Source organism: Mastigoproctus giganteus, chromosome 6, assembly GCF_048544385.1.
Source record: "Mastigoproctus giganteus isolate SK-2022 chromosome 6, ASM4854438v1, whole genome shotgun sequence".
Lineage (NCBI taxonomy): Eukaryota > Metazoa > Arthropoda > Arachnida > Uropygi > Thelyphonidae > Mastigoproctus > Mastigoproctus giganteus.
In genome coordinates this window covers 23,407,094-23,433,109 of record NC_143580.1, presented here as the reverse complement: position 1 = coordinate 23,433,109, position 26,016 = coordinate 23,407,094, and the positions used below count along the sequence as shown (strand labels likewise).

Genomic DNA, 26,016 nt, shown 5'->3' with positions numbered 1-26,016 from the left:
TCATTTAGTTTTTTAGCTACCTGAGCAGGATCATCAACACAACAGTTGAATCATTGATATCAAGTGGACCAATCTGATTCATCCCCTTCCTTCTAGAGTTTACATAAGTAAAGAATGCTTTGCTGTTTTTCTTTGCATCTTTTACCAAAGATTTCTCGTAATCTGCCTGACCTCCTTTATGATTTGATTACAGACCAGATTATATCTATCATAGACTTCTGTGTCACCTGGTAATTTAGATGTATCCATGCATTTTTCTTCTCTGCCACGTCTAATTATTTCATCTGACATCCATTTAGGCCTAAATCTTGAACAATATTTCTTAGTTGGTATGAAAAGCCTAATAGCTTCCGAGATTAATTCTTTGAATGCTTCCATTTTGAATTTGCTGTTGGTAACATCATCAGTTGGTCCCACCGTATAGAATTTAAATACTGTCTCAGACCACCATAGTCACCTTTACGAAAACAAAAACCCTTCCCTTTACCCCTGATGGTAGTTACCTCTTTGAGTAAATTCCACTTCAGCACACTGTGATCACTGCCACCTAGTGGTTCCTTTATCTGCAGATTCTTAATGCATGATTATTATTATTATTAATAATAATCATGCTAATAATTATTATTATAATTATTATTATTATTAAGGACCAATAATAATGACCAATAATAATTATTATTATTGGACCAATAATAATTATTATTATTGGTCCTTGAGGTTGTCACAGACATTCTCTCAGATATGCCAGACAAGCTGTACTGCTACCTGGGAGTCTAAAACGCTGATGGAACTGATATTTGGGTGACACTCAAGTCAAGTGGACCCAATTTCGGCGAAGTCCGGACGGTCTGTGACAACCAAATCCTCTGCTTGCACCTTCACGATGGTGGGACTGTTAGTAATCCTGGGTATAACCTCCATGCACAAGCACATGGTGGGTGACCACCCAGGTGTGAACCAACGTAAGCAGGGGGTCGAGGTGTGGCGCCCACACCACATGGAGGAATGCCGCCCCTCTATGTTACCAGGCAGTACTAGGTGGTAGATGACTCTCATCAACCGGTGAAATACCACCACTTTGCTTATTGGAGGCTTGAAGTGGTGGAACCCATGTTTAGTCTCTAGAGCTAAGTTCCGGTCAACCCTTCCCTATCTCTTCCATCATGCAGTATGATTGATGACTTTTGAGGTTATGATGAACGTTGTGGCGAGATCCAATATTCCTTACATTTCGAGGGTACAGCTCTAAAACGGTTTTCGCAGGCCGGCCGCTAGTTAGTACACCGGACCGAACCTATTGGTAACTCTCTAGGAGGCTTCCGGATCAGCTAGTGTATAATCTAGCTACCTCTACTCTGCCAGATAGTGACTGGAGGGAGTCCGAGTAGTGTGTATGCGGGGAGCATTGTCGAGGCCACGTTATGTCAAGGATCTGGGTATATTCTTCCCACATGTACGCCATATCCAAAAATTTCATTACTTCATACAGCATGTCCCACCCACTTTTTCTTACTATTGAATACACCATGAATTGTCAAACTAATAGAACAAGCTTATCTGCGAAAAGATCTAAACCTCCCAAGGATTTCCTAATTCATTTCACAAATATACGTGGTCTCAATTCTAATCTCAACGATGTCCATTTCCACTTGCAGTCTGCCAAACCCCATGTACTTTTTCTGACAGAATCTCAGTTATCGGTTGATTCAACTACTGTTCATCTCAGATGCCCAAATTATTCGCTGTATGATTCCTTTCGCCTCAAAGGTGGTACTTGTGCATATGTCCGTTCTGATATTCCCTGTCAGAGACTTGGCAATTTGGAATCTCCTCTCTTTGATCTTCTCTGGCTTAAAATCTCTCTACCTCATTGTGTCAAATTCAAATTCATCTGTTGTCTCTACCGTTCTCCCAACTCCACTAATCACTTGGAGCTCTTTGACTTCCTCTCGTTGCAACTTGACTTTCTCCAGTCCAACTTTCCTAACAGTGAGGTAATTTTCCTTGGTGATTTTAATGTTCACAACTCCACCTGGCTTCCGTTTTCTAGTCACACCGACCCAGCAGGTCGAGATGCTGAGGCTTTTGCAATTACTAATGACCTAGCACAGATTGTTCATTTACCTACAAGAATACCGGACAATCCGAATCATACAGCCAATACGCTTGATCTTTTTCTCACAAACAACCCTTCTAAGTACACGGTCGAATTGAGAGGTCCTTTAGGCACTTCAGATCACAACTTGGTGATTGTCTCTTCTCCAATGCAACCTTTATCTCATGGCTATTCCCAACCTCGTGTTGTTTGGCATTACAAGAATGCAAAATGGGATGACCTGCAAGACTTCTTTTCCTTGGTCGGATTACTGTTTCAAAACTCCTGATGTCAACGTTTGCTCAGATCGTGTCAGTGAAATTATTCTTGCAGGAATGGAATCCTTTATCCCACACTCCACTTTAAAATCTCGTCCTTTATCTAAACCTTGGTTTTCCAATAAATGTGCTAAGGCTGTTCAAGAGAAGAATGTTGCATATCGTAATTGGCTTGTTTCTAATTCTTCAGTTTCATTTTCTGCCTACACCAAAGCTCGCAACAATTGTAAAGCAGTTATTAATCAGTCCAAACTAGAGTTTGAACAGGCTAAGAGTAGAAAACTTGCTTCTTGCCGTAATGGTAGCCGAGCATTCTGGTCTCTTGCCAAAGCTATTGGCCGCAACTTTTGCCCATCTCTGCTTCCACCTCTGTCCAAACCAGATGGTTCTGTTGTCACTTCAGCCAAGGATAAAGCTGACCTGCTAGCATCCCATTTTTCTTCCAGCTCATGTATTAATGAACTTGGTAAAACACCTCCCACCATTCCCAACATGGTCCATTCAATGCCTCCTGTGGTCTTCCGTCAAAAGGATATCAGAAGGATTTTGATGAATCTTGATGCTAAGAAAGCTCCAGGTCCTGATGGTATTTCTCCACTTGTTCTCAAAATCTGTGCTCCTGAACTTACTCCTATTCTTTGCCGCCTTTTTTCACTTTCTTATTCCAAAGGTGTTTTTCCTTCTGCTTGGAAATTTGCTCATATCCAGCCAGTTCCTAAAAAGGGTGACAAATCCCTCCCATCCAATTATCGTCCCATTGCAATTACTTCTACTCTTTCTAAAGTAATGGAGAAATAAATTAACCGCCACTCTTAAACTACCTAGAAACCTTCCGTCTGATCAACGATCGCCAGTATGGATTCCGTCGGTGTCGATCCACTGGTGATATTCTGGCTTATGTTACCCATTTATGGACTACTTCAATGGAAAGGTTCGGTGAAACACAAGCAGTTGCTCTTGACATCTCAAAGGCTTTCGATCGTGTTTGGCATAAAGGTCTTCTAAACAAGCTTCCATCTTATGGTTTGCCAACTGTTTTTAGTAATTGGTTATCCAGTTTTCTCTCTGATCGCTCACTGAGGGTGATGGTAGATGGCTCTCTGTCTTCTAACTTCTCCACTAATGCCGGTGTCCCCCAAGGTTCAGTTCTTTCCCCCACTCTTTTCCTCTTGTATATCAATGACCTTCTTCCATTGACTGGAAATCCTATCCATAGTTTTGCCGATGATAGCACATTGCATTCAACTTTCCATTTTGAGAAACCTTGCCCTGCTCAATCAGCTTCAACTTCTCGAAAATCTGCTACCAATTCCTTAAATGCCGATCTTCAGGTAATTCTCCAGTGGGGCAAAGACAACTTAGTTGATTTCAACCCTTCTAAAACTCAGTCTTGTCTTATATCTCGCAAAAAGGATTCTTCTGCTCCTATGCTTATCTTTAGTGACACTCCAATTTCTAGGCAAAAGGATATATCTCTTTTGGGGATTACCCTGACTTCTAGTCTCTCTTGGCACAAGCACATTACAAATATTGCTTCCTCTGCATCTAAAAAACTTGGTTTTCTCTTTCGCTCTCGGCGTTACTTTTCTTCCAAACAGCTGCTCACTCTGTATAAATCGCAAATCCGCCCTGCCATGGAATATTGTTCCCACATTTGGGGTGGTGCCCCCAAAACCTCTCTCAGGCTTCTTGATTCCATTCAGAAGAGGGCAGTTAGGTTAATTAATGATTCATCTCTAACAGAGTCTCTCCACTCGCTTTCTCATAGACGTACTGTTTCTGCTGCATGCCTCTTCTACAGATATTTCCATGGGCACTGTTCTTCTGAATTGGCTTCTATAATTCCCGCTCTCTCTTTCAAAACAGTCCGAACACGTGCCGCCACCAGCCAACATCCATTTACTGTCCAACTTCAAACCCACAGAACCAACTTTTCATCTTCCTCATTTATTCATTCAACTGCCGTTTTCTGGAACAACCTTCTTTCATACGTATTTCCTGAAAATTACAATCTACAGAAGTTCAAGTCCAATGTCAACAAATATCTTCTTTCGTCTTCTCAACCTCCAACCCAAGCACGGTACTAAGTACTATAGGTTCTAATACCTCTCGTGTTTGGGGTTCACATAAAAAAAAAAAAAAAAAACTACATAGTGCAAGGAAGCCTGAAGCTTATGCTGCACCAGCCAAAAAAAAAAATCTCGAGTTACTCTGAGAGAGAGAGAGAGAGAGAGAGAGTCAAAAGTAGAAGGAAATCGCCAAGAAATAGAAGAATGATGATATCCAGCTCAGGACCCTTGATGTGCCAAGCTCATACTCACCAGATGTGAGTCTCTGGGGATATAAGATCATTTACCAAACTTTTTTGATTAAACCTTGTTATTATTTAAATTTATCTAGTTTTTATAGTAAGAGTGAGATACCAACTTGGTTTTAGCATTAGCATTAGCAAAGGCACATGATGCAAGAAAGCAAGCTTATATAGCATCAGCCAAAAAAAAAAAAAAAAAAAACTTTAGACATAATTCGTTAAGAATGATTGAGAAGATAATTATATACTATACAACTCAAAACATTGTGCTGCATCCATCAACAAGACAACTGGAAGAAAAAATCAAAAAAGAACAATAAAGTTTTTTTTTGAATAACATATGACTATTTGTAATAAAACTATTATTACAAATGACAAAGAACACTTGCAACTACTGATGTACAGAAGTACTAAGTCAAGGAACTAATGACCAGTTTTCACTGAAATGGTTGTGAATTAATATGTAAACTGTTTGGGTGAGAAGTCAAGTGATAATTCTGCTACATGTCAGAGTGGAGATATCAGTGTGCCTTCGATGGATATATTTTGAAAATATGTGGACAAATATTTTGGGACCTTCCAAATTTAACAGTGATCTCAGTCTTTAAGAATCTGAAAAAAAAAAAAAATAGATCAAAATATTTGTTTTATGTCCACAACAGTTTAATATATGTTCATCAATAAATTAATATTTTTATATATCTAAAAACTCTAATAGGAACATTTTTTGTTGCTTTATCTGACCTATAAGACATATTTTCAAAGTACATCCCCATCTAGACCACATTTTACTATTCTATTATATACTGTACTATTATACTGTACTATAATATTCTATTATAGTACATCCCCATCTAGACCACATTTACTATTCTATTCCAAGGATTTTTATGATGATTTTTTTGACAAGGGGCATTCAGTGGTCAAACTTAAATCACTTAATCAACTTAATTTGCCTATCCATAACTCTAGTACCTACTTGGAGGATCCTTCACCCCTTTAGGTTTTTCCAAGACCATGGCCATGTTCTGACTACTGGTAGTGGCAAATAATGCAAGAAAACCAGCTTATTTAGCATAAACCAAAAAAAAAAAAAAAGCACACTTCTCCCATCCATACCTTTCAAGAATTTGTTTAGTTCTTCCTTGAATTTATTCAAACCTAGTTTTTGCAGTTAGCCAAAATTCAACAAAAGCAAAACTCACTCATATTAAGTACAATACCAGCTTGGGGGAAGTATGTAATAACAACTTGCAGAGTCGAGACTAAACATGTCAACACTTATGCAATTTACAAATAAAACACGAAAAATATCATATATTCTGATGTTTAAGTTAACTTCTATGTTTTTGCCTTAAATTCATGCTTAATCATATATTCACCAAATAAGTCGACTCCCTTTTATATAATCTTTTGAATCTCGCATAGTAGTGTATTAAAATAAAATCTATATTAAGAATCAATGTATACTTTTAAATTTAATTATTTTTGCTCTTTTAAAAGGTTATATATTTTGATTTTATTATACTGCACTTTACAGTGTGCTAAAGAAAGTTTTCTGCTTTCTTTAGCAGTAAGCATCTACAGTTCTATTAAGTAGAATGTTGCAAAATCCAAACCTGTAGGTGACAATGTGACATTACTCTTATTGATGGATATTTGCACGTGAGAGGCTCTGATTATGTAACTGAGAAATTCCTTATTGCCTGTTTAGTGTACTTTACTGGACATTACTTAAATCTCTTAAATGATGTCTCAGTATGAAAGTATGATTGCTTTAAGAGATTGACAATGACAGGTTTGCAGATGATACAAAGGTTGGCAGGGTGGTTAATGATAGTAGTCAGAATAAGCTATTGCAACAAGATCTAAAAAAATTAGGCAGATGGCCTGAGAAATGGTTGAAGTTTAATATTGACAAATGTAAGGTACTGCATTTGGGTAGCAGTAATCCCGGATTAACATACCGTGTGGAAAATGAAAAAGACCTGGGGTAATTGTGCAGTTAGATATGAAGTTCTCTGAGCAGACAGACAGCTCATGGGGTTTTGTCAATGATATTCAGGAACTTTGCTAGCAGAGATAAGGATTATCTCATTGTACAAGGCAATGGTTAAGCCACATCTTGAGTACTGCATACAGGTCTGAAGGCCCCAGTTTAGGAAGGATTAGATCTGCTGGAATGGGTAGAGAAGGGATTGAAAGGGTGGTCTTACCAAGAAAGGCTTCAGTTCTGTAAATTATAACATCTGGAGACTAGGCACCTGTGAGGTAATTAGATTGAAATGTTTAAGGCTTTCAATTTGAATGGATTTGTCTAGCTTAATGCTGATGCATTCTTCCTCAAACTACATACGTGGGCGTAAATTCAAATTGAGGAGGGATGGTTGCAGGATAGACATGCAGAGGTTTGCCTTCAGTCAGTGAGTAGTTGATTATTGGAACAAACTTCCTTCTGTTGTTGTGGAAGTGGATAGTTTGAATAAATTCAAGGAAGAACTAGACAGATTATTGGAGAGGATGGACAGGTGATGTGAAAAGGTTTTTATTATTTTTATTTTTTGGCTGATTCTTTAGAGGTTTGCTTTCTTGCATCATATTCCACCACTACTACTACTAATAATAATAAGGTTTGACACATTTGCAGTACAAAAGTAGTTATCTATCAGTTATACATTGAAAAGGAAATACTTGTTTTCATTTGATATTAGTGGCAGTGAATGCATCAGCAAAAAAAAAAAAAAAAAAACCTACCCACCACAAATTACTTCTAGTATTTTGTCTAATCCTCAAATCTATTCAAATGACCTACTTCCACAATATCAGATAGAAGTTTGATTTAACAATCAGTGACACGCTGGCTGAAAGCAAATTTTTGAACAATTATTTTTTTAAAATCTAAATCCCCTTTATGCATGTCATCTGAGAAAGAGTAAAGATGCTATCAGCATTTCATTTACGCCTTAATTGCGTTAATTTGATTTGTGTTAAATTGATTATTTATATTTTTATATTTTACTCTAATGTACTGGTAAGTTGTCGTTTTTTTGTTTTTTCCGTTTTAATTTCTGGAGGGTATCATACGGAAGTCTTCTACGCACTATATTGAGGTAAACTCCTCTTATTATTTTACTAATATTATTATCAACGTGGAACATATTGAGTAGTACAACTCTGATTCACACTATCTGATTGATTTATTGTAAACTCTACTGACCAGGTGGTCATGCCGGAGTATAAACAAGAACATTTGATCAGGTACATAGTTGAATTTATGCACATAGTGCATAGATTCAACAATTTATAGAACTGGAGCCTTTCTCAGTATGCCTACCCCTTTTGCTGCCAACTAATCTCATTGCTCTTCTCTGCACCCATTCCAACAGATTTATAGAATGAGACTCCTTGTTCTGTATGCAGTACTCAAGGTAAACCTAATAGCATTCTATCTTCAGTGCTTAGAGAATTTCAAGCTGGATTATATAATTACCCCTTGAGCTTTTTTAATCACTACTAAATCTTGCATGATAGTAGAAATTTGGTATATTAATCTGGGATTGCTGCGATCTGTATACAGTAGCTTGTATTTAATCAATGTTAAACTTCAATTGTCACCTCTCGGCCTAATTTTTCTAGGTCTTACAATAATGTACCCTAATTCCGATCGTTAACAACCTTTCTAACCTTTGCTATCAGCTAATCTGGATGTTAAACTTGATATGCCTTCATCAATATTAATAAATACTGAAAACAATAAAGGGTCCAGAACTGAACTCCACTAATAACAGTACTCCAAAGAAGAGCAGTGCCCGATAAAAATCACTGTCTTCTGCGACTCAGCCATCCCTTTATCTACAGCAGTAACTCCCCCTAATGCCACACCTCTTAAATTGGGTAGTTGGTTGGTGGAACAGACTTCCATCCCTTGTTGTGGAAGTTGATAGCCTAAATAAATTTAAAGCTCAGCTAGACAAGTATTTCAAATGAATGGAGGAGTGAACTGGAAATGTTTTTTTTTTGGCTGATGCTACATAAGCTTTCTTTCTTACATCATATGCCTCTACTAATGCCAATTTGCACAGCAAGTTTTTCATGCTGTGCAAATTTATTTCATATTTATTGTATTTATTAAATACAATAAATATCTGTATTGGCGATTTATTGTAAACTCTACTGACTTGGTTGTCGTGACGGAGTATAAACAGAAAATTTATTTTATTTATTTATTGGAAAACTGATTCATTGCTATAATGTTATATTGGACCAATTATGATGGATTGTACACCAAGCAAGTTGATGCTGTGCACTGTATGCTGCAGCTCTTCTGTAAAATCCAGTGCTATGCAACTTTTTATTATCCTAGTACTAATATCATTCCTCTGGTCTCCCTGAATTATTTGATCAGGATTGATGGGATCTGCTCTTCTGAGTTCCCTCTATGGATGAGATCTACTCTTCTGAGTGTGTTTTTCTATGGCCTCCCATATTTTTCTGGGTTGTAGTAGTATGATATTTCCATTTGGTGATTACTTAAGATAGTGTTTACCTAGAATGTTGAAACTGCAACATTACAGACCAACTGTGGACTGATTATTAATATGGCACCCTAAAATGAGTCTCTCTTGGAAATCACTAAGCTCAGCATCATGACCTATCTAATGTGAATGCAGTTGCTTTAATACTTGTTCCTGGAATGTATGGTTAATTTTTCCCAGTTCTCAAAAGGCCCTCGTGGGTAGCACAGTTGGTAGAATTGCCGTCCTCCACACACCGGATGGAAAAGACCCGAGTTTGAGTCCCATTGATGATGTGAGGAATTTTTATGGGCCTTTTTTCAGAATGTGGCTGAGTTCATTGGTTTCAGGTGAGAGTAGCATGGTTTTTTCTCCTGGAAACTCAAGTTTTTCGTCCAGCAAACAGAAAATCAATACAGAACCCATGCAATTTACAGACAGTATACACAGAGCAATATAGCCTTAGTCAGTAATGCCCCTAAAACCCTACTACAACAACAACAGTTCTCAAAGGCATCCAGATACTTTTGCCATTGTGTTTATCATATGGCAACACCCCTAATTATAAGGAGATTATAAACCTGATGTCTTCAGGCATCCATGAGATATCCACAAATAAACAGCATAATTACTGAGCATAGGTTATACCTTTTTCCTAATGCACATAAGGTTTAGAATTCTTTCAAGAGACTAAACTGCCATTCACATATGTAACATTTAAATAAAACACATGTATATTTATCACAAATTAAGTTGTGGAGGTGTTAACAGAATTTTCTGAACATCCTGTACAATTGAAACATGGTAGTTTGGTCTTAGGCCAGAGCACAAAATATTACACAGTTACCGTGGTCTGACTTGTCTTGCATTTAGAGGCAAAGTTCTGTGAACTGTAATTTCATTTTATAGAAGAGAATATGTTTATATAATTACTGATTTATGGATTAGATAAGTGTTATAAATGCATGATAAAAATTACAGGTAATAATTCCAGGAGCTGTTCAGATAAACATTTTACTTATTAAATGTTTAGTTTTTAATTTTTTATTTGTTAGGATTGAAAATTATATGTTATATTATTGAAAGAAAAAAAATCTAAGCTTTTCCCCAATTATCACATCCCACTACACCCTCCCCTACTGGGATCGTCAAAAAATAAAAATATGCTGCAAATTTTTTTTTCAACACAGATGGTAATAAGAAAGAGAGTCACCAGAGCAGAGAGACAAGGGCCCCTGGATGAAAAACTTAAGAACTGCTATTCTTCTGAAGAATTTGATAACAAATTGGAAATATAAAAATCTTTATAACAGTTTAACAAAAAATTCTATTACTTAAAAGCTTTTAACGGTATAATTAAATATCGACCTAAGCCATAAGTTAAATAACAAATATATCCTTCTGACCTTATCTTAAATAAAAAATAATCAAGTTTTAGTGATATTTCAAAGAGCAGATATCATACCCTGAATAAATAACTGTAATTACTTTGCTATATGCGTCTACAGTAACCAATAGTTACCGAGCGCAACTTTCGAAGTTTGTTTACCAATGTGCTCTTCCAGAATAATGACGATCAGATGTTCAATATAAATACAGTACTCAATTTGACGTTATAAGTTCCATAGTATTATGTAGGAGTTGATTTTCCAGATGGTTATCAAAAGCAGTCTGTAAGCACAGAAAATGGGAAATACGTGAGGGGGGGGACGGAGGTAGTAAGTTTAGTATCAGCCTCTACATATTCTTTACATACTACTACAAATGTGGAATTAAAACAGTTTACAGATCATAGGAATTTATTTAACTTCTAAAATAAATTTATTTACTTATTACGCTGGGTCAGGTTATAGCTACATGTTGGTTAGAATATGACAAACTATTTGTATGTGTTTAAAGAATGTCTTGCAATTTTCACAAACCCTAAATTAAAGTATTTCAGATTGTGCTGAATTTATCAGAAATTATTTTTACAGAACAAAATGCAAAAATTTAACTCTACTCTTTCGTAAGGTGACTGGTAATATAATTTCTCTCTTTAATTATTATCAAAAGAGAGGATGATTTTATGAATTATTCCATATTGGAAGGTTAATATTCGTTAATGGGTCTCCTTATTTGTTTGAGTTGTATTTGAATAGCTCTGCAAATATAGTTTGTTAAAAGTGTTTACATTCCATGTGCTCAGGGAAAACTTTCGATTTGTTTTGTTGCCTATGACAACCGGTTGGTTGACTGTAAGGCAGAGTTTACGAAGGAAGTTTAAATCTAATATGACTCTTTGAGCTTGAAAAATGTCATAGAAACCTCAAATAACGTCAGCTGATGCTCAAAACATACCTTTGGTGAAAAACATATATTCAAAATGTACTAAAATATCATATAATGGAAAGTGCAAAATGTTCTCTCAAAGAAGGATTCTGAGCAACAAATATTAGCCAATAGAATTGTCGAAAATTAGCCAATAGAAGCGCCAGAAAGGCTCATTTTGAACCAATGAACACGGGGATAGAAACAACCAATAAGGGCACGACTCTTGGTAGAGTTAACCAATAAAGAGAGAATAATCTCTGACGTTTAGCAAAATATATATTTTGTCAACTTCATTATACCTGTACGCTACTAGGTCATTGTTGTGTGCGTGGAAAAGTCGACGTGGGAGATCATTGCTGTATTAGAGGTGAGCGACTTATAGAAAGCACATGGTTCTGTTTTGTAAAATTACTTATCTTTATCAGTTAATTTACTAATACCATATTCATATCCCTTCTTTTGTTGCCATGTTTCCTGCGCTGTCTTAGTGTTAGCTGATGCGAGTCCCCTGACCGATGAATGTAGCCATGTTTCCGTGTTCAAGGTTTGGTAGTGTTAGCGATATGATTCATGATATGGTTTGGTTTAATCCCATAGCCGTTAAAAATCGTCTAATTTAATTGGCATTTTTTCTATTTTCGTAAGAAAGTAACAGCGCATATAGTATCTTAATGAATAAGAAACGGTTTTAGTGTTGTCAGTGGGCAAGTTCAAGTATTAACCGCCATCCGTTATCTCTAACTGTACTTTTGAATTGTGTAGTTGAAGATTTTGTAAACCCGTCTTATCTTCAGACTTCTTATTTGATTAAAACTAAACAATTATTTGTTTAGATAACGTATGTATTTCTTTCTCTTACCTTTTATAGAAGTTGTCGTTGATGATTGACAGATATTGCAGGCGCTACAAATTAGCATTTTGAAATCGTTCCACAAAACGAAGACTGAAAACCATGTGTTAAACAAAGAGGGAGGGGGATGATTCAAAATTCATATTAAAATAAACTTTGAATTTGCAATAGTTCAGTAATTAAAAATAAACCATAAAACGTTATTTACAGAAATGTAGGAGAAATGCCGTATTCTTTATTTAGAATGTAAACCAAAATTTATTCTCTTAGAACGCCAAAGATAGTTTGCCACGTGCTTAAACATCAGTTTTTTTTTTTTTTTTTGTGGTTCCTCCCTCATTACTCTTCAGTTCAACTTATGAAGTTAGTAATCATAAGTAAATTAATTAAATTTTACTAATTTGCTTTTGTATTCTCAAATTAATTACAGAAATTTCTCACTTTCAGTGTTAACTGTATTTTAACTACAACCTGCCAGATATTGATAAAACATGGCTCGTACAAAACAGACAGCCAGAAAGTCCACCGGAGGTAAAGCTCCCCGTAAGCAGTTGGCTACAAAAGCAGCCAGAAAAAGTGCTCCTTCTACAGGTGGAGTGAAAAAGCCTCATCGTTACAGACCAGGTACTGTTGCCCTTCGTGAAATCAGACGTTATCAAAAATCCACAGAATTGCTGATCAGAAAATTGCCGTTTCAACGTCTTGTAAGAGAAATTGCCCAGGATTTCAAGACTGATCTAAGATTTCAAAGTGCTGCCATTGGAGCATTGCAAGTATGTTTGCTATTTTTTATCAGTATACATAGCCAGAGTAATATTGTTTCAAAGTTTTATTTATGCTGCTTTTCGTTAGTAGGGTTCTGTTATTTATATTTAATATAAATCTTTTTACACAAATTGAAACTTTGATATTTGTGTTGCCATTTTATAAATTAAGTGTAAAAACATGAGTAAAAGTGTTATTTTCTGATTGGTTTTCTATACATAATTAAATATCACACTTCACTTGGTTGTTACTTTCTGCTATGGTTCATGCCAAAACCATATATAAAAACTATTTTTGGGACCACATTTTCAAAAATAAGTCAATCTGAACAAAAATTTAGAAATGCCTTTATTTTTCTGTTAACTTTTTATGAAAGGTTTCTGTTTTGCAAAGGTTGCACTTTAAGATCTGCTGCAGTTAAGATCATTTTCTGCCGAAAATGATGTACTTGTAAAATTTTTTAATGTGGTATATTTTTAAAGAAGTTATTCCAGTAGTTTAGCAAATAATTGAGCTTATCGGAGGCAGTAGTTTGTATTAAGCTATGTTTATGATAAGGCGCAACATGCTGGCAAAGCCAGCAGGCCAGGCCACAAGTCATCAGAAATAAACTGTTGGCCAGCATGTTGGTGCCGGATTGGCTTATTGAGTGTATATTTTTAGCTTGTAAATGGTAAGCCAAGTGATATTGGGTATGGTCTGAGACAACATTTCTCAGTACTGCATGCATTACTCATCCAGTTGGTTGTTAACTGTCTTCAGATCCACTACGTGTTTTGTAATTTTCTTATTCATTAATTGTGTGAGCTTTATTATAGTAATTTGTGTTCAGATTTAATTGTGGAAAAAATGAGTGGTGGAACAGGGCAAACACCATTTTTTGTTTTATAAAACACTTCCTGCCAGCACCATTTAAAAAAAAAAAAAAAAAGAGAGAGAGAGAGATGCACAACAGTGTCATCCACCATCTCTAGTAGTCAACTGAAAGGTGGACTTGATTTTGCATGGACCTCAGAGCAGGCTGGTTTGTCCCATAATAATGCTTGTAAGTTTTTCCCCAACACATTGGGTGGTAAAATTTGAGTATCCAGTACTCTGTGGTCAACGAACATTTTTGCTTGAATCCCTCTGCAAGTTTCGTAAAAACCTAACCTTTTTTTTTTCGCTAAACAAAAACAAATCTATTAAAAACAAGACCCCTCTTATAAGGTGGATATTTTTTATTTTTCCTTCCTTCTAATTACAACCTTTTTTTCTCAGTTCAAGTCCTTCATGCAACCTTCTGTTTGCCATGTAGTGCAATATGATGGGTACTGGATACTAAATTTCAGCCCATTGGATAAAAATGCCAGCAGACGGCTTGTTCTGATATTACATTAAAATGGCCAAATAATGTGAAATGAGGAAGGAGACCTTTTCTGCATCTGTTCAAAAAATAGAGTAAACTCTTTAAAATCTGGCACCTTTGGGGATTGACAAGGTCCAGATTTTAAAATTTTACAGATTCTAGAGATGTATCTTGTGACTGATAGCTGTGAGCAGATATAAATCTCATCAGTTTTAGAGAAGTAGATTTTAATTAAGCAGGAGCAATATGAACTTGTTTACATGTGTAGACATTTATAACAATTATCTTGTCCTTTCATCTGTTGTGGTAAGCGAGGTTTAAATTACATGAATAATACAATAGTTTCACTTCTCACAGTAGAATAAACTTGCCTCTATAGTGAGTTGTGCTGGTATTGCACTACTTTCAACAGATAGCTATATTACAATTTAGAAACTGGTTTTGTTTCCATGGCATGGCAGCTCTCATCTTACAAACATTCTTTCTACATCTAGTTACTAGAGACCACCTGCTTTATAAGGAGAGACCAGTTAGTCCTGAAATAGGTTCTCATGGCAGTCTCATTTTTTAAAAAATTGCCGGTTAACCTTTTGGATAGGCCATTTGTTTAAAAATAGTGCAATAGTAGGGAAACTCCTTGTAAAGGGAAAGTTTTTGTTTTGCTGTGAGAAGACTTCCAATATCTATGCAGTTTAAATCTTGCTGGCTGCAAAACAGATTAAAGGCAAGATAACCCTGTAAGCATCTTATAAAGAAAGATGTCACTCTTTGTTTGCATTGATTCATTAAAGAAAAATGAGATGGTTAAGAGTGCTGCATTACTTTCTTAATATATCCAGATTTTAAAATGTTGATTTCTTTTGTGAAATGTCCAAATTTTACTTTACTGTATTATTGTTTGTCGCCAACATTAGACAAGAGTTCCACCTTGAATTCTGCCAGTGTTGGCTGTCTTGGGAAATATCTTGCTCTATTGCATTCTGTCTAATAGTAAATTTCATAAAATCCCCATCTGTTATTGCCTAGGCTTTTATGTTTCCTAGTTCTTGTCTTACCTACCAGTGAGAATGTACTTCTGATGCATTGTTTTGTGGGCTTCTTGCGAGTCGCATGCACACATATCTACAGGGTTTTGAAAATCAAAAGATGCAACAATTTTTAGAATGGCATTGGTGGCTTTGATTCACTAATCATTTAAAACATTGAAGTTTTTACTGACTAACGATGCATCCCAGTGGGAAAATTATATAAGGAAGATGGAGTACATGGTTGAGCAGAACTTATACTTGTGGTGTTGCACAAGTATTAGTGAGACTTAGTTGCAGAAAGGTAGACACTTAAGGTTTGGGAAGAAGTTTTAAGTCTGGTTTTGTGATTAGACAGTGAAGTGGTTTTGTTGGCAGAAGTAATTCTGTGGATTCTTTCTGCCAACAAATATTGCATGTATACTGGTAGTAAGTATTCATAGCCTGGGGAAACCTGTGAATTGGTTGCAACAGTGAGTTTAAAACTGTTCACTTTAAGCATTCTTTGATTTAACCTGCTGCATTATAGCCTCAGATGCTGATGCACCATAAAATGCCTAAACAAACATTCTTTGACAGAGTTTAACTGTTTCTTTACAAAATGTAGATTCAACAAATCTTGGCCGATATTGGCAAAGGTGTAAATTTCTTGAGTAGACTCCATAGGATAGTGTTGTGGTTTCACTACACAAGATCACCTATGGCCAGTATGTCATTCGTATTTTATTTAGATGAATAAAGAATAGTATCCACAAAACATTAAGATTACAGATGTGGAGGACCTTTCCAAAGAGGTACCGAGTGCAGTTGTGGTAAACTTAGTTTGTCTGCATCTAGGCTTTGATGTGCAGGGAACATATACTGAAGATGTTTTTGCTTGAATGATAAACTCCCATGTTTAACAATGTTCACTAGCATCAGTGTAATTCACTGAAAATAGACAATCAGATTGCATCTTTTCTTCATGACCATGTAACTTCCCTTCTTAGCACCCTTCTTAGCACTTCTCTCTTTACTGACCACTATTATGAAATGTTTTCTATATGCGTCCTATTCTGAATACAGTCATTGTGGTCTAACCCCTCATCTTTTATAGAGGAATAACATTGATAGGATTCCACATGCCTTCCAAGCCACTCGTTTGCACTGCATTGTTTCATTTTTGAGGTACTTTTTTGTGTTCCAGAAATTATCCATTGAAAATACTTGTTAGCGTCTGGATAGGCAAACCATGTTACAAGAGCATTGATAGTTAAGTATAAATGTTGATTACTATTCTGGTGTGATTAAGTCCAAATTTATTTTTGAAGCAGCATTTTACTCTTCATAATCGTAACTTCTTGCTGTGAAATCAGTACTAAGTGTGGTTCGGTTTGGAGGAGAAAAGAAAGTTTTTTTTTTTTTTTTTTTTTTTTACATTCTCAGTACATTGCACTGAGTACATAAAGTGTCTATTAAATCTCTAAAGTAGCTGTAGTCTAAATTGAAATGCATGCATCTCAATTTAGACTACATGTGTGGTAGTAGTGCACTGATTCCTGGAAATATTTAAAAGGTAATGGGAAGTGAAGTGTACAGGATAAAATTTGGTGATTTTACCAAGCAGCAAATTGCATCAGATTTTGTTTCAAATGAGGAAAAAAGTGCAGTGAAACCAACAAAATGCTAGTAACACCTTTTGAAGAATGTTTTTTTTCAAAGACTTCTGTGTTTCGCAGAAGTCATTAAAAAAGTCTTCATGTTCAAAACCTTCATGGGGTTTAAAGAGGTATGCAAGACAGTGCTGTGGCGATATGATGCTATTAAAATGGCTGGAAAATTATACCTGAAGGTAGCGTCAGGAAATTGGTGCTTACATCACAATGCCCCTGCAAACTCCACTTTCCATTTAAGAATTTCTTTAAAAGCACTCCAACGGTTTGCCTTCCTCCACCGTCTGCTATACTTAGATTTAGTGCTTTCTTTTTTTTTTTTCCTTCCAAGCTTAAAGCATCCTTTGAAACATCAGAACTATAATAGTTGAAGAAATTATTTCATAATGTAACAGAGGAGCTTCAGCAGAACCTCAAAAATCCAGAACTTTTTGAATATTTCTCCAATGGTAGCTGACCATATAAAGGTATAGGGAAAGGCTAGCCAAATTTAGAGAAGAGGGGAAAAAAAAAAAAAAAAAAATCTGACTCATTTTTGCTATGCATTTGCAATGTCTGAAGCCATTCATTTTGTGAGACATTCAACACTAGTTCATAGTATAGTGCAGTAGTATTTAGTTTTTAGGATAATTTGATTACTGAAATCATATTGCAACCTGAGACAGCATTTAAATCCACAACCTTTTATTTTTAGGCAAGTGTTATCAAGCCAGTTTGCTAGTATGTGTTAACAGTTTGTCTTAATGCTGGAAACTGTTATTTTGTGGAGATTATAAAGATTGGGACTACTGTATTATCTACTACAAATAGCAATTACCCCTGAATACTTGGGCTATATGCATAATCTTAAAATCTGGGATGTACTGTGTCCCTCCCGGTGAATGCTAGATTCAAAACATTTTACTGTATTAGCAATTCAAAAGATACCTATCAGAGTGCTACCAGAAGAAAGTTCAGTATGTATACATTTACAAAGCGAATAAAAGATCCATCTGAATAGCTGTTAAGCTTCATTATTTCCCAAATATTAGTTCAGTCCCTGAACTTCTTGATTGCACCTCATGCATATTGCTGAAAAGATTAATCATTCTTTGGCTTTTTATTCTTTAATGACATTTCTTAACTTTTTGAATACTTCCCTATAGCAATTTGTAACTTCCTGATTATTGTCATTTATGCATTAAAATATTATATAGAAAATTAAAAACTATGTGTAAACAATATTTTTTAAACAAAAATGTCGCATATTAGCCAATACATAAAAATGAATTTAAAAAAATTGTTGTGCAGGACATTTCAACTCACTGTTTGTTTTCCTCTTCAGAATTCCAGTCACTGTTAGCTTGGACAAGTGTGTGTGTGTTTTATTATTCTGTGAACTTCTTAACCCATGCAATTTCCATTTTCTCATACAGGTAGCCCCCGTATAACATGATTTTTCTACAACACTGTTTCGTTCTAACGTGACTGATAAATTGCAGCAAACTTTGCATAAACTATTTTTTTAGCTTTTGTGTGGGGAAAATCCCCTTATATTGTATATAATTTTTCAACATTTCCATTATTTTATTTATTCATTTTTTTGTGAATCCCTGCTGTTGACTAGCTTGTTATGCAAAAAAATATTGGGAAATTGTCGTGTTCTGTGCTATTGAACTTGTGCCTGTTTTAGGCCATAAAAAAATTTGCGACTTTGAAGCGTGCAGTTCATGACTTAAGGTTTTTGTAAAGTTATTTTGTTTTTTATTTGATTGTTTATAAATTTTTTCCGAGTATGTATTACTAAACTTGGTTCTTAAGAACCATATTGGAATAATTTTTGTTGTGAATTGAATTCCAGTCCTAAATTATAAAAAAGCACCGCTCAAAAGACACCTCATTTCTCTAGAATCAAAGATACAGATTTTGGTTGGTCTTAAAAAGGGGGGGAAAGATATCATTCATTTAAATTAAGCAGCAAACTGGACCACTAATAAAAACAAAGGGAAGATTACTGGTAGAAAAAAAGCTCACAAATCAGATTTGGTGGAAATGACATTGGAGATAAACCAAATGAATTCAGATGATAATAAGGCAGATAAATTCTGAAGTTCCAAATTTTACACTAAAAGCTATACGGGTAGGCACAAACTTAGCCGAGCAATTGGAATCTTATTTTTTGAATGCAGATCTTTCGACTGACAGGAGCACAAAGTTCAAAGGGGAGCTTCAAAAATGTTTAGCTCCATACCATGCAATTTTTTACAATCCAGCAAAAGCAAACGAACCTGTATTACTGATTTTTTTTTTTTTTTTTTTTTTTTTTTTTTTAAAGAATGCAGAAGGTACGCAATCTAGATGCGACAGAAGAAAGTTCAGAAGGTGAAGATATTCTGCAACAGAAAAAACGTTCTTATGTGATTGTGGGGAGAAAATTAAATAAACATACATATATACCGAGGGTATCCAGGTATTCATTATTAGAGTCCCCGCAGTTATGAAAATTTGAGAATTAAAGCTTTTTTTTTTTTTTTCATTGAAAAAATTTATCAAGCACTTGAATTTTTTTTGTTAGAACGATCTTTTTCATGATCGTGCAACAAATATTAAACAAGAAGTTAGGCATAACTAAATGCTACAACACAATTTTATCTGAAAAATACAATAAAAAAACTCTGGATTCATTCTTTATTTGTACAACTGAAAAATAGTGTAACTTAAACTTTACTTAACCTTACATTGTGTAGATACACCATATCTACTCATCCTTCACAATGAGTTGCCTGTGTATTGCACTACCTCGAATAAGTAACGCTTCACTTGCAATACCAGGGTACCTCCCACCCTTCGATGAAAAGCCAACTAATTTTGAAACTGTCTGGGTAGTGCCCACAGAGAATAAGTAACAATAGTCTTCTCTGTTAGTGAAGCATTACTTATTTGAGGTAGTGCAATACGTGGGGAACTCGTAACGGATGAGATACAGATAAAGATGCTTTTCGCCCTACTGTTATTCATAGGTTTTCTTTAAGAGTTGTCTATGGTGTATCTATGCCGATATTATATAGATTAGAATCTTAAAATACTATGTCTAGTTGCATTTAGTTATTATTTAAATAATAAACATTACAAAAATTGGTCCTTGTTTTTAAATGGAATTTTTTGGAACCAGTTATCCTCGGATAACAAGGATCCCCTGTATATCATAGTTTGTAAGACATTTGTTCAGTTATTACTATTTTTAATAAAAATAAAATTTCTGATAGTTACAATTTTTTTATTTTTGTTAGCTTTTGTAACACAACCACCCTTCTTGCACTGGTTCTTAGCCCCATATAACAGTTTTGCTACACTAGATTTTATAGGAGCTTAACTAAAGTGCTATATGAGGGCTACCTGTACTTATTTTCTGTTTTGATAATGAGATTCCAGCTTTTGCTGATCTTTGTTCTGTTGGATGCATTTGAGTATTTTGACAACACCCATGTTAGTATTGTTTCTAAAAAAAGCTTCTTTTTTTTTTTTTTTTTTTTTTTTTCTCTCCTCAAACAAGTTCAGTTGGATTTAAACCTGTATTGTATTGTATTGTATTGTATTGTATTGTAGGTCTATAAATAGTATGCCTATGAGCCTTAAAATTTTGATAGAAAATTACCTCCATTCTGTATCCTGTTCAGCTTATTGCACTGTGTTACTATAACAAATAACAGTACAATATTTTTCCCACATCAAAATTGAAGATTAAATCTTTGTAACTTATAGTGGAGCTCTGCTCCAGTTTAAGTTACATACTTCATGATTTCCTTTACAGAAATCAACACTTCTGTATTGTGCTCAACAGCTCTGCATTTTTTTTTTTTTGCAACTTGCATTTCTTTTCTAAACATCCAAACACCTTCGTGGTTAAACAAGAGATTATCTTTATTTTTGCCTGAGTGGGATGGTGCACTGTCAAGCAATAAGTTTTTTACATCTGTAGCCATATCTATTCAGCTGCTAGTTTTAATCTAGCAGTGGTTGCTGCAAAAATGGTTACACTACACCTGACAGGTGCATAACTTTCCTTTATATTTTTAATTTGCTTGGCAATATATCACTGCAAACGGCCTCCGTAGCCGAGTGGGCAGGAGCGGGAGTGCAGTAGCACACGCTCTTTGAGTAGACCGGGGTTCAAGCCCCTGCCTGCTGAATACGGTCGATCTGCCAACCCGCACTGGACCAGCGTGGCAGATTATGGTCCATTTCCCTCAGCATGAATTGTTGAGGAGGCTTCCACCCTGCAGTGGGTTGATAATGGCTGCACTTTACTTTTTATATCACTGCATGATCTTTTACTATTGGTTTGCGTTAATTATTGTATGAAATTTTCCAATTTAAAAAAAAAAATTCAAACTGAACAAATACATATTTCTGCACATGTAAGAGAGATTTACAAATAAATTGAATAAGGAAACTGTAGAGGAGTGAAAAATGCAATACACTCAAACTTTTATAGTAAAAGTTTGACTGTATTAAATAGCTTGATATAACAGTTTTAATACCTGTGAACATGAAAACATTATATAAAGTCAATGTAATTAGTAGAGATAGTGTAAAATTAAATAAAGAATATGTAATACAAACAACATAAATGCATTTAAATAAACATTAAATTTTATAGCAAATAAAATTACTTGCATGATAAAAGTGCCACTGCTTTCAAAGAAAAAACAAAACTGAAGTCTCCAGTGTCCAGAGCTTCCAAGTGTAATGGATTTTGCAGTGATTGTATCTTTTTAACAAATTCAGTGTTGTCTTTGTTGCTATCCTCTTAGTTTAGTAGAATCTTCTATTATTTAGGAGTATTCTACAATAATAGGTCTGTAAATGGTATTATCATTTCAGTTTTAAAGGGATAAGTTTCAAATTTGTGACCTTCTGATCCCAGAAGGCAGCAAATCATTATTTATTCACATGAATGAAATTGTCAAAATTCACTATTCCATTTAGTTTTGGTCTTTTGTAGCCAAGTGGTCAGGAGCGAGAGTGCAATAGCACACATTCTTTGAGTGGACTGGGGTTCAAGCCGTGACTGCTAAATACGATTAATGTTTGTATTGATTGATTGTAAACTCCACTGACCTGGTGGTCGTGCCGGAGTATAAATAAGAACATATATATATAATAGATTTTTATTTCAAACTATAAAGCTTAAGAAAAAAGGTGTAACCATAACCTACTAAGTGCCCCAACCATCCCAATATATAGCCAAATCAAAGTGTTCTGAATTTATCTAAATTATTTGGATATTAGTGTTAATTCTGCTTTTATTTATATATATATATATATATATATATATATATATATATATATGCAGTAGAGCTTCATTAACAATTCTCCCAATGAGAAACCAGACTTCTGGGAAAAAAGTGAAGAGCCCGTTCAAAACTGAAAATTCTCTGCCCAAGTGGCTTTTTTTTTTTTTTTTTTAACTTGGTAGGATGGATCTACAAATGTGGTGATCCAACAGCACTAAGTTAACCATGAATGGAATAGAGACTGCAAATTTTCTGCTAGCCACTACTATTATTTTTTTTTTAAACTTCTGTAAACTAATTCATTTAATAACACTTAATTAGTGGACAGGAAAAGTAATTAAATTACATTATTAATTGAACCCTGGGTCATGAAACATTTAAATAAACCAAGTTTCATGACCTAGGGTTTGGTTTTCAATTAATGTAATTTAATTACTTTATTTGCCATTTACTAATGGGGTGTTATTAAATTTATTAGTTGGCAGTAGTTTTACAAAAATAATAGTTTTTGTAGTCTGCTATTCATTCATGGTTAACTTAGTGCTGTCGGATCAACACACTTAAATCCATCGCACTAGTTTAAAGACAATGACCTACCTAAATCAGTGTGGTAACTTATAGTATATGAATTGCTGTTTTTAACATTTAACTCTTGAGTGATATATCTATTAGTTTTGTCATCGGTACCACAAATTTTTGGCGAAATTCTAATACAGAACTTATGATTCTTCTAAATGCCAAAGACAAGTTCAATCTGTTAAGTGCTTATTGGGTTTTTCAGCAGCTTTCACTGTTTGTGGTACTATTGAAAAGGATGTCATGTGCTGTTTACAAAAATGTATAGCTGAATCACAGCTGACAAATATGGTAACTGCTTCCCCCTCAAAGATAAATGTTTACTTTTGTGAGTTTGTGTGCAATTAATGTTTCATTGATATACTTTTTTAGGAAGAAACTGAACGTCTACTGTATTTACTCTCAGATAAGTCCTGTTATTTATAAGTTGAAGGAATATGTTACAAAAAGAGAACACAATAGCCCAGTGGTACATGAGTGTACCAAGTTTGGTTGATTTTTCCACAAGCATACTTGTTATATGTTAATTTTTTGTGTGTGTATGCTTGTGGATTTAACTAGAGAGCTATTTGCTCTATCGCCATGGCCTTATAACTGAGTTTGATTGTATGTAACTGATGCTGACTCTTACAAAGCAGCAAAGGCAGCTTTTGCTAGCATATAAGTACAGTACAATAATAACAGAAAAACAGAGCAGTAAATAACGGAATGATAAATTAGAATTATACAAGGTGTAAAACCATCAAGACTACTAAAAACTTGTTTGTTTTCCATTTTTATATGGTACTTCTTTTTTGTGCCCTTTTTTCATTTTCAAAATATTATCCTTGCTGTATCATTTATGTCATTAGATTTCTGTTTAGTTTATTGTTGAAAAGATCTTTCATGTTTTCAGTATTACAGCTAGTCTCTTCAATGGCTTTTAACTTCTACTCCTTAGATTTTTCATAATCTTCATTCTTTCTATAATTCTAGACATATCACTATAATTTGCTGTTCTGTTCTTCCTCCTCCCCATTAGTAAAATAAAGTGTCATGATATATTATATGCACACCCAAAAGACATTTTATTTTAGGAGGAAAGTGTGTGTGTAGTACAACCTCCAAATACAGTTGCAAAGTGGCTGCACTGTCTCTTGAATCCTCAAACTGTGAAAGCTATAAAAATTTCACTTCAAAAACTGGTCTAATGAAATGGTGTCATGTTTAGGAAGATAGTGTCAGTCATCAACCTTGACTCAAAGCAAAGATTCTCTGTGCTACACCTGTTGTGTAGCACTGTTATTTGCGATTTAAAGACAATCGCAACTTACCATAATCAGTGTGGTAACTAAATTTATAAAACTTAAGCTCGTGCATTAATATGTGCATGTGTTAATGTTTTGTCAAATAATTATTTTACTTCACTAATGATAATTGAGACAAGGAATCAATGTAATAAACATAAAATAGTGAATATAAGCAAAAGTAACAAGATGAGGCAGCAGTCAAAAATAGTAAAATAATTTTGCCAGCCCCATCAGCTTTACTTTTATTATTATTATTAACCCTATATTATAAACAGTCTAATTGGAGAAGCATATCAATTGGACACATTTTAAATGACCTTGAAATGTACATATGTAATAGCAAAAGCATTCATATCCACAGTTGATATTGTATTGAACAAAAACAAATCTTGTTATCGTTTTCTTTCCAAATCTAGTCTGATTGCGATGGAAAAATCCACAAGATACTGTACAGTAGGATTCCAGACCCCCGCAAAAATTGCCGAAAAATACAGTATCTTATTGTCAGTGTAAACACTGACAATGAAAAGGTGCAGGATGCCCTTCTTGGACTCTGCTGCTGAGCATGTCATGACAAAAAAGCCGAGCATAGTGAATGTGGATTAAAAACTACCAGTGGAATGCTGAAAAGTGGGGCCATACTGCATATCCATGTGCAAGGTCCACTTTAATAAATTCTACTTATTGTTGATAGGATTCAAACTTTCTAAGTGAGTGAAAATGACTAGGAATAAATTAAATAAGAGAGATTAGGGGGAAAGAAGGGCAAAATCCGGTGAAAATAAATTTAAAAAAATAAGTAAGAAAATTAACTATCACTTGTGTCACAAACAACTTATTTTTTTTATCCTATTTCACTGTAATATACTACTAGTTTTCTGTATAATTAAGGTTTAATTGTGTTCTTGTCCATTTTTTGCAGGAGGCCAGTGAAGCTTACCTTGTGGGCTTATTTGAAGATACAAACTTGTGTGCTATCCATGCCAAGCGCGTGACCATCATGCCCAAAGACATCCAGTTGGCAAGACGAATCAGAGGAGAACGTGCATAAGACTGTATACACTGCCACTGTTATCTGTAAGAGCACATGGTCATCATCATTGTTTAACCATCACTGGACTGTATCAACCACTGTTTTATACACAGGAGATGAAGTTTTCATTTTAGATATCATCTAGTTTCTTTTATATGTTTGTAACTTATTTTCTGCTGTTAGAATTAATGAGGAACTGGGGAACATTTGTGCTTTAGTAATTCAGATTCTTTTCTCCATCGTTCAAATTCATGTGGTAGTTGTCATAAATGAAATGTGTAGTCGTGTGTCTAGAACTATGTGCTTACATGTGAATTATTTTTCTTCCCCCCGCCCCACTATCTCTTCTTTCCTGTTTATCTTTTTTAGTTCTAATTAATAGGATGCATGCAACTTTCTGGTATAAATGGCTTCCGCTAATTTTTCTGCAATTTATCTTTCTCTCTATTGAAAGAAAAAAAAAAAGAGTTGGTGTACTTTGTAATATAATCATTTGGTGATAAGATCTATAAATATTTGACATAGAATAAGAGTGGAAGTAACCTCTCACTGCCATGTTATGTCAAATGCAAAATTGGCTACTTTCACAATTGACCTAAAATGTATAAATCAAATGTCAGTCTAAACAGTTCATTATTCAGAAACAAAATCTTTATTCATGATAAATAAATATTTACATTCCAGAAATGAA

At 34.8% G+C, this 26,016-nt stretch overlaps 1 protein-coding gene across 2 annotated transcripts in view; it reads left to right on the top strand.

Annotated features, from left to right (window-relative positions):
* LOC150084095 (histone H3.3A) overlaps window positions 1-26,016 on the top strand; it is a 32,118-nt gene extending 6,102 nt beyond the window's left edge. The window contains exons 1-3 of one of the 2 annotated variants that reach the window (XM_090375888.1): window positions 11,763-11,878; window positions 12,809-13,134; window positions 25,215-26,016. In XM_090375888.1, coding sequence (XP_090232014.1) covers window positions 12,853-13,134; window positions 25,215-25,343 — 411 coding nt within the window. In that variant the 5' untranslated portion in view covers window positions 11,763-11,878; window positions 12,809-12,852 and the 3' untranslated portion in view covers window positions 25,344-26,016. Of the gene's footprint in view, window positions 1-11,762; window positions 11,879-12,808; window positions 13,135-25,214 lie in introns of those variants that run through there. The other variant, XM_090375890.1, reaches the window with a different exon arrangement.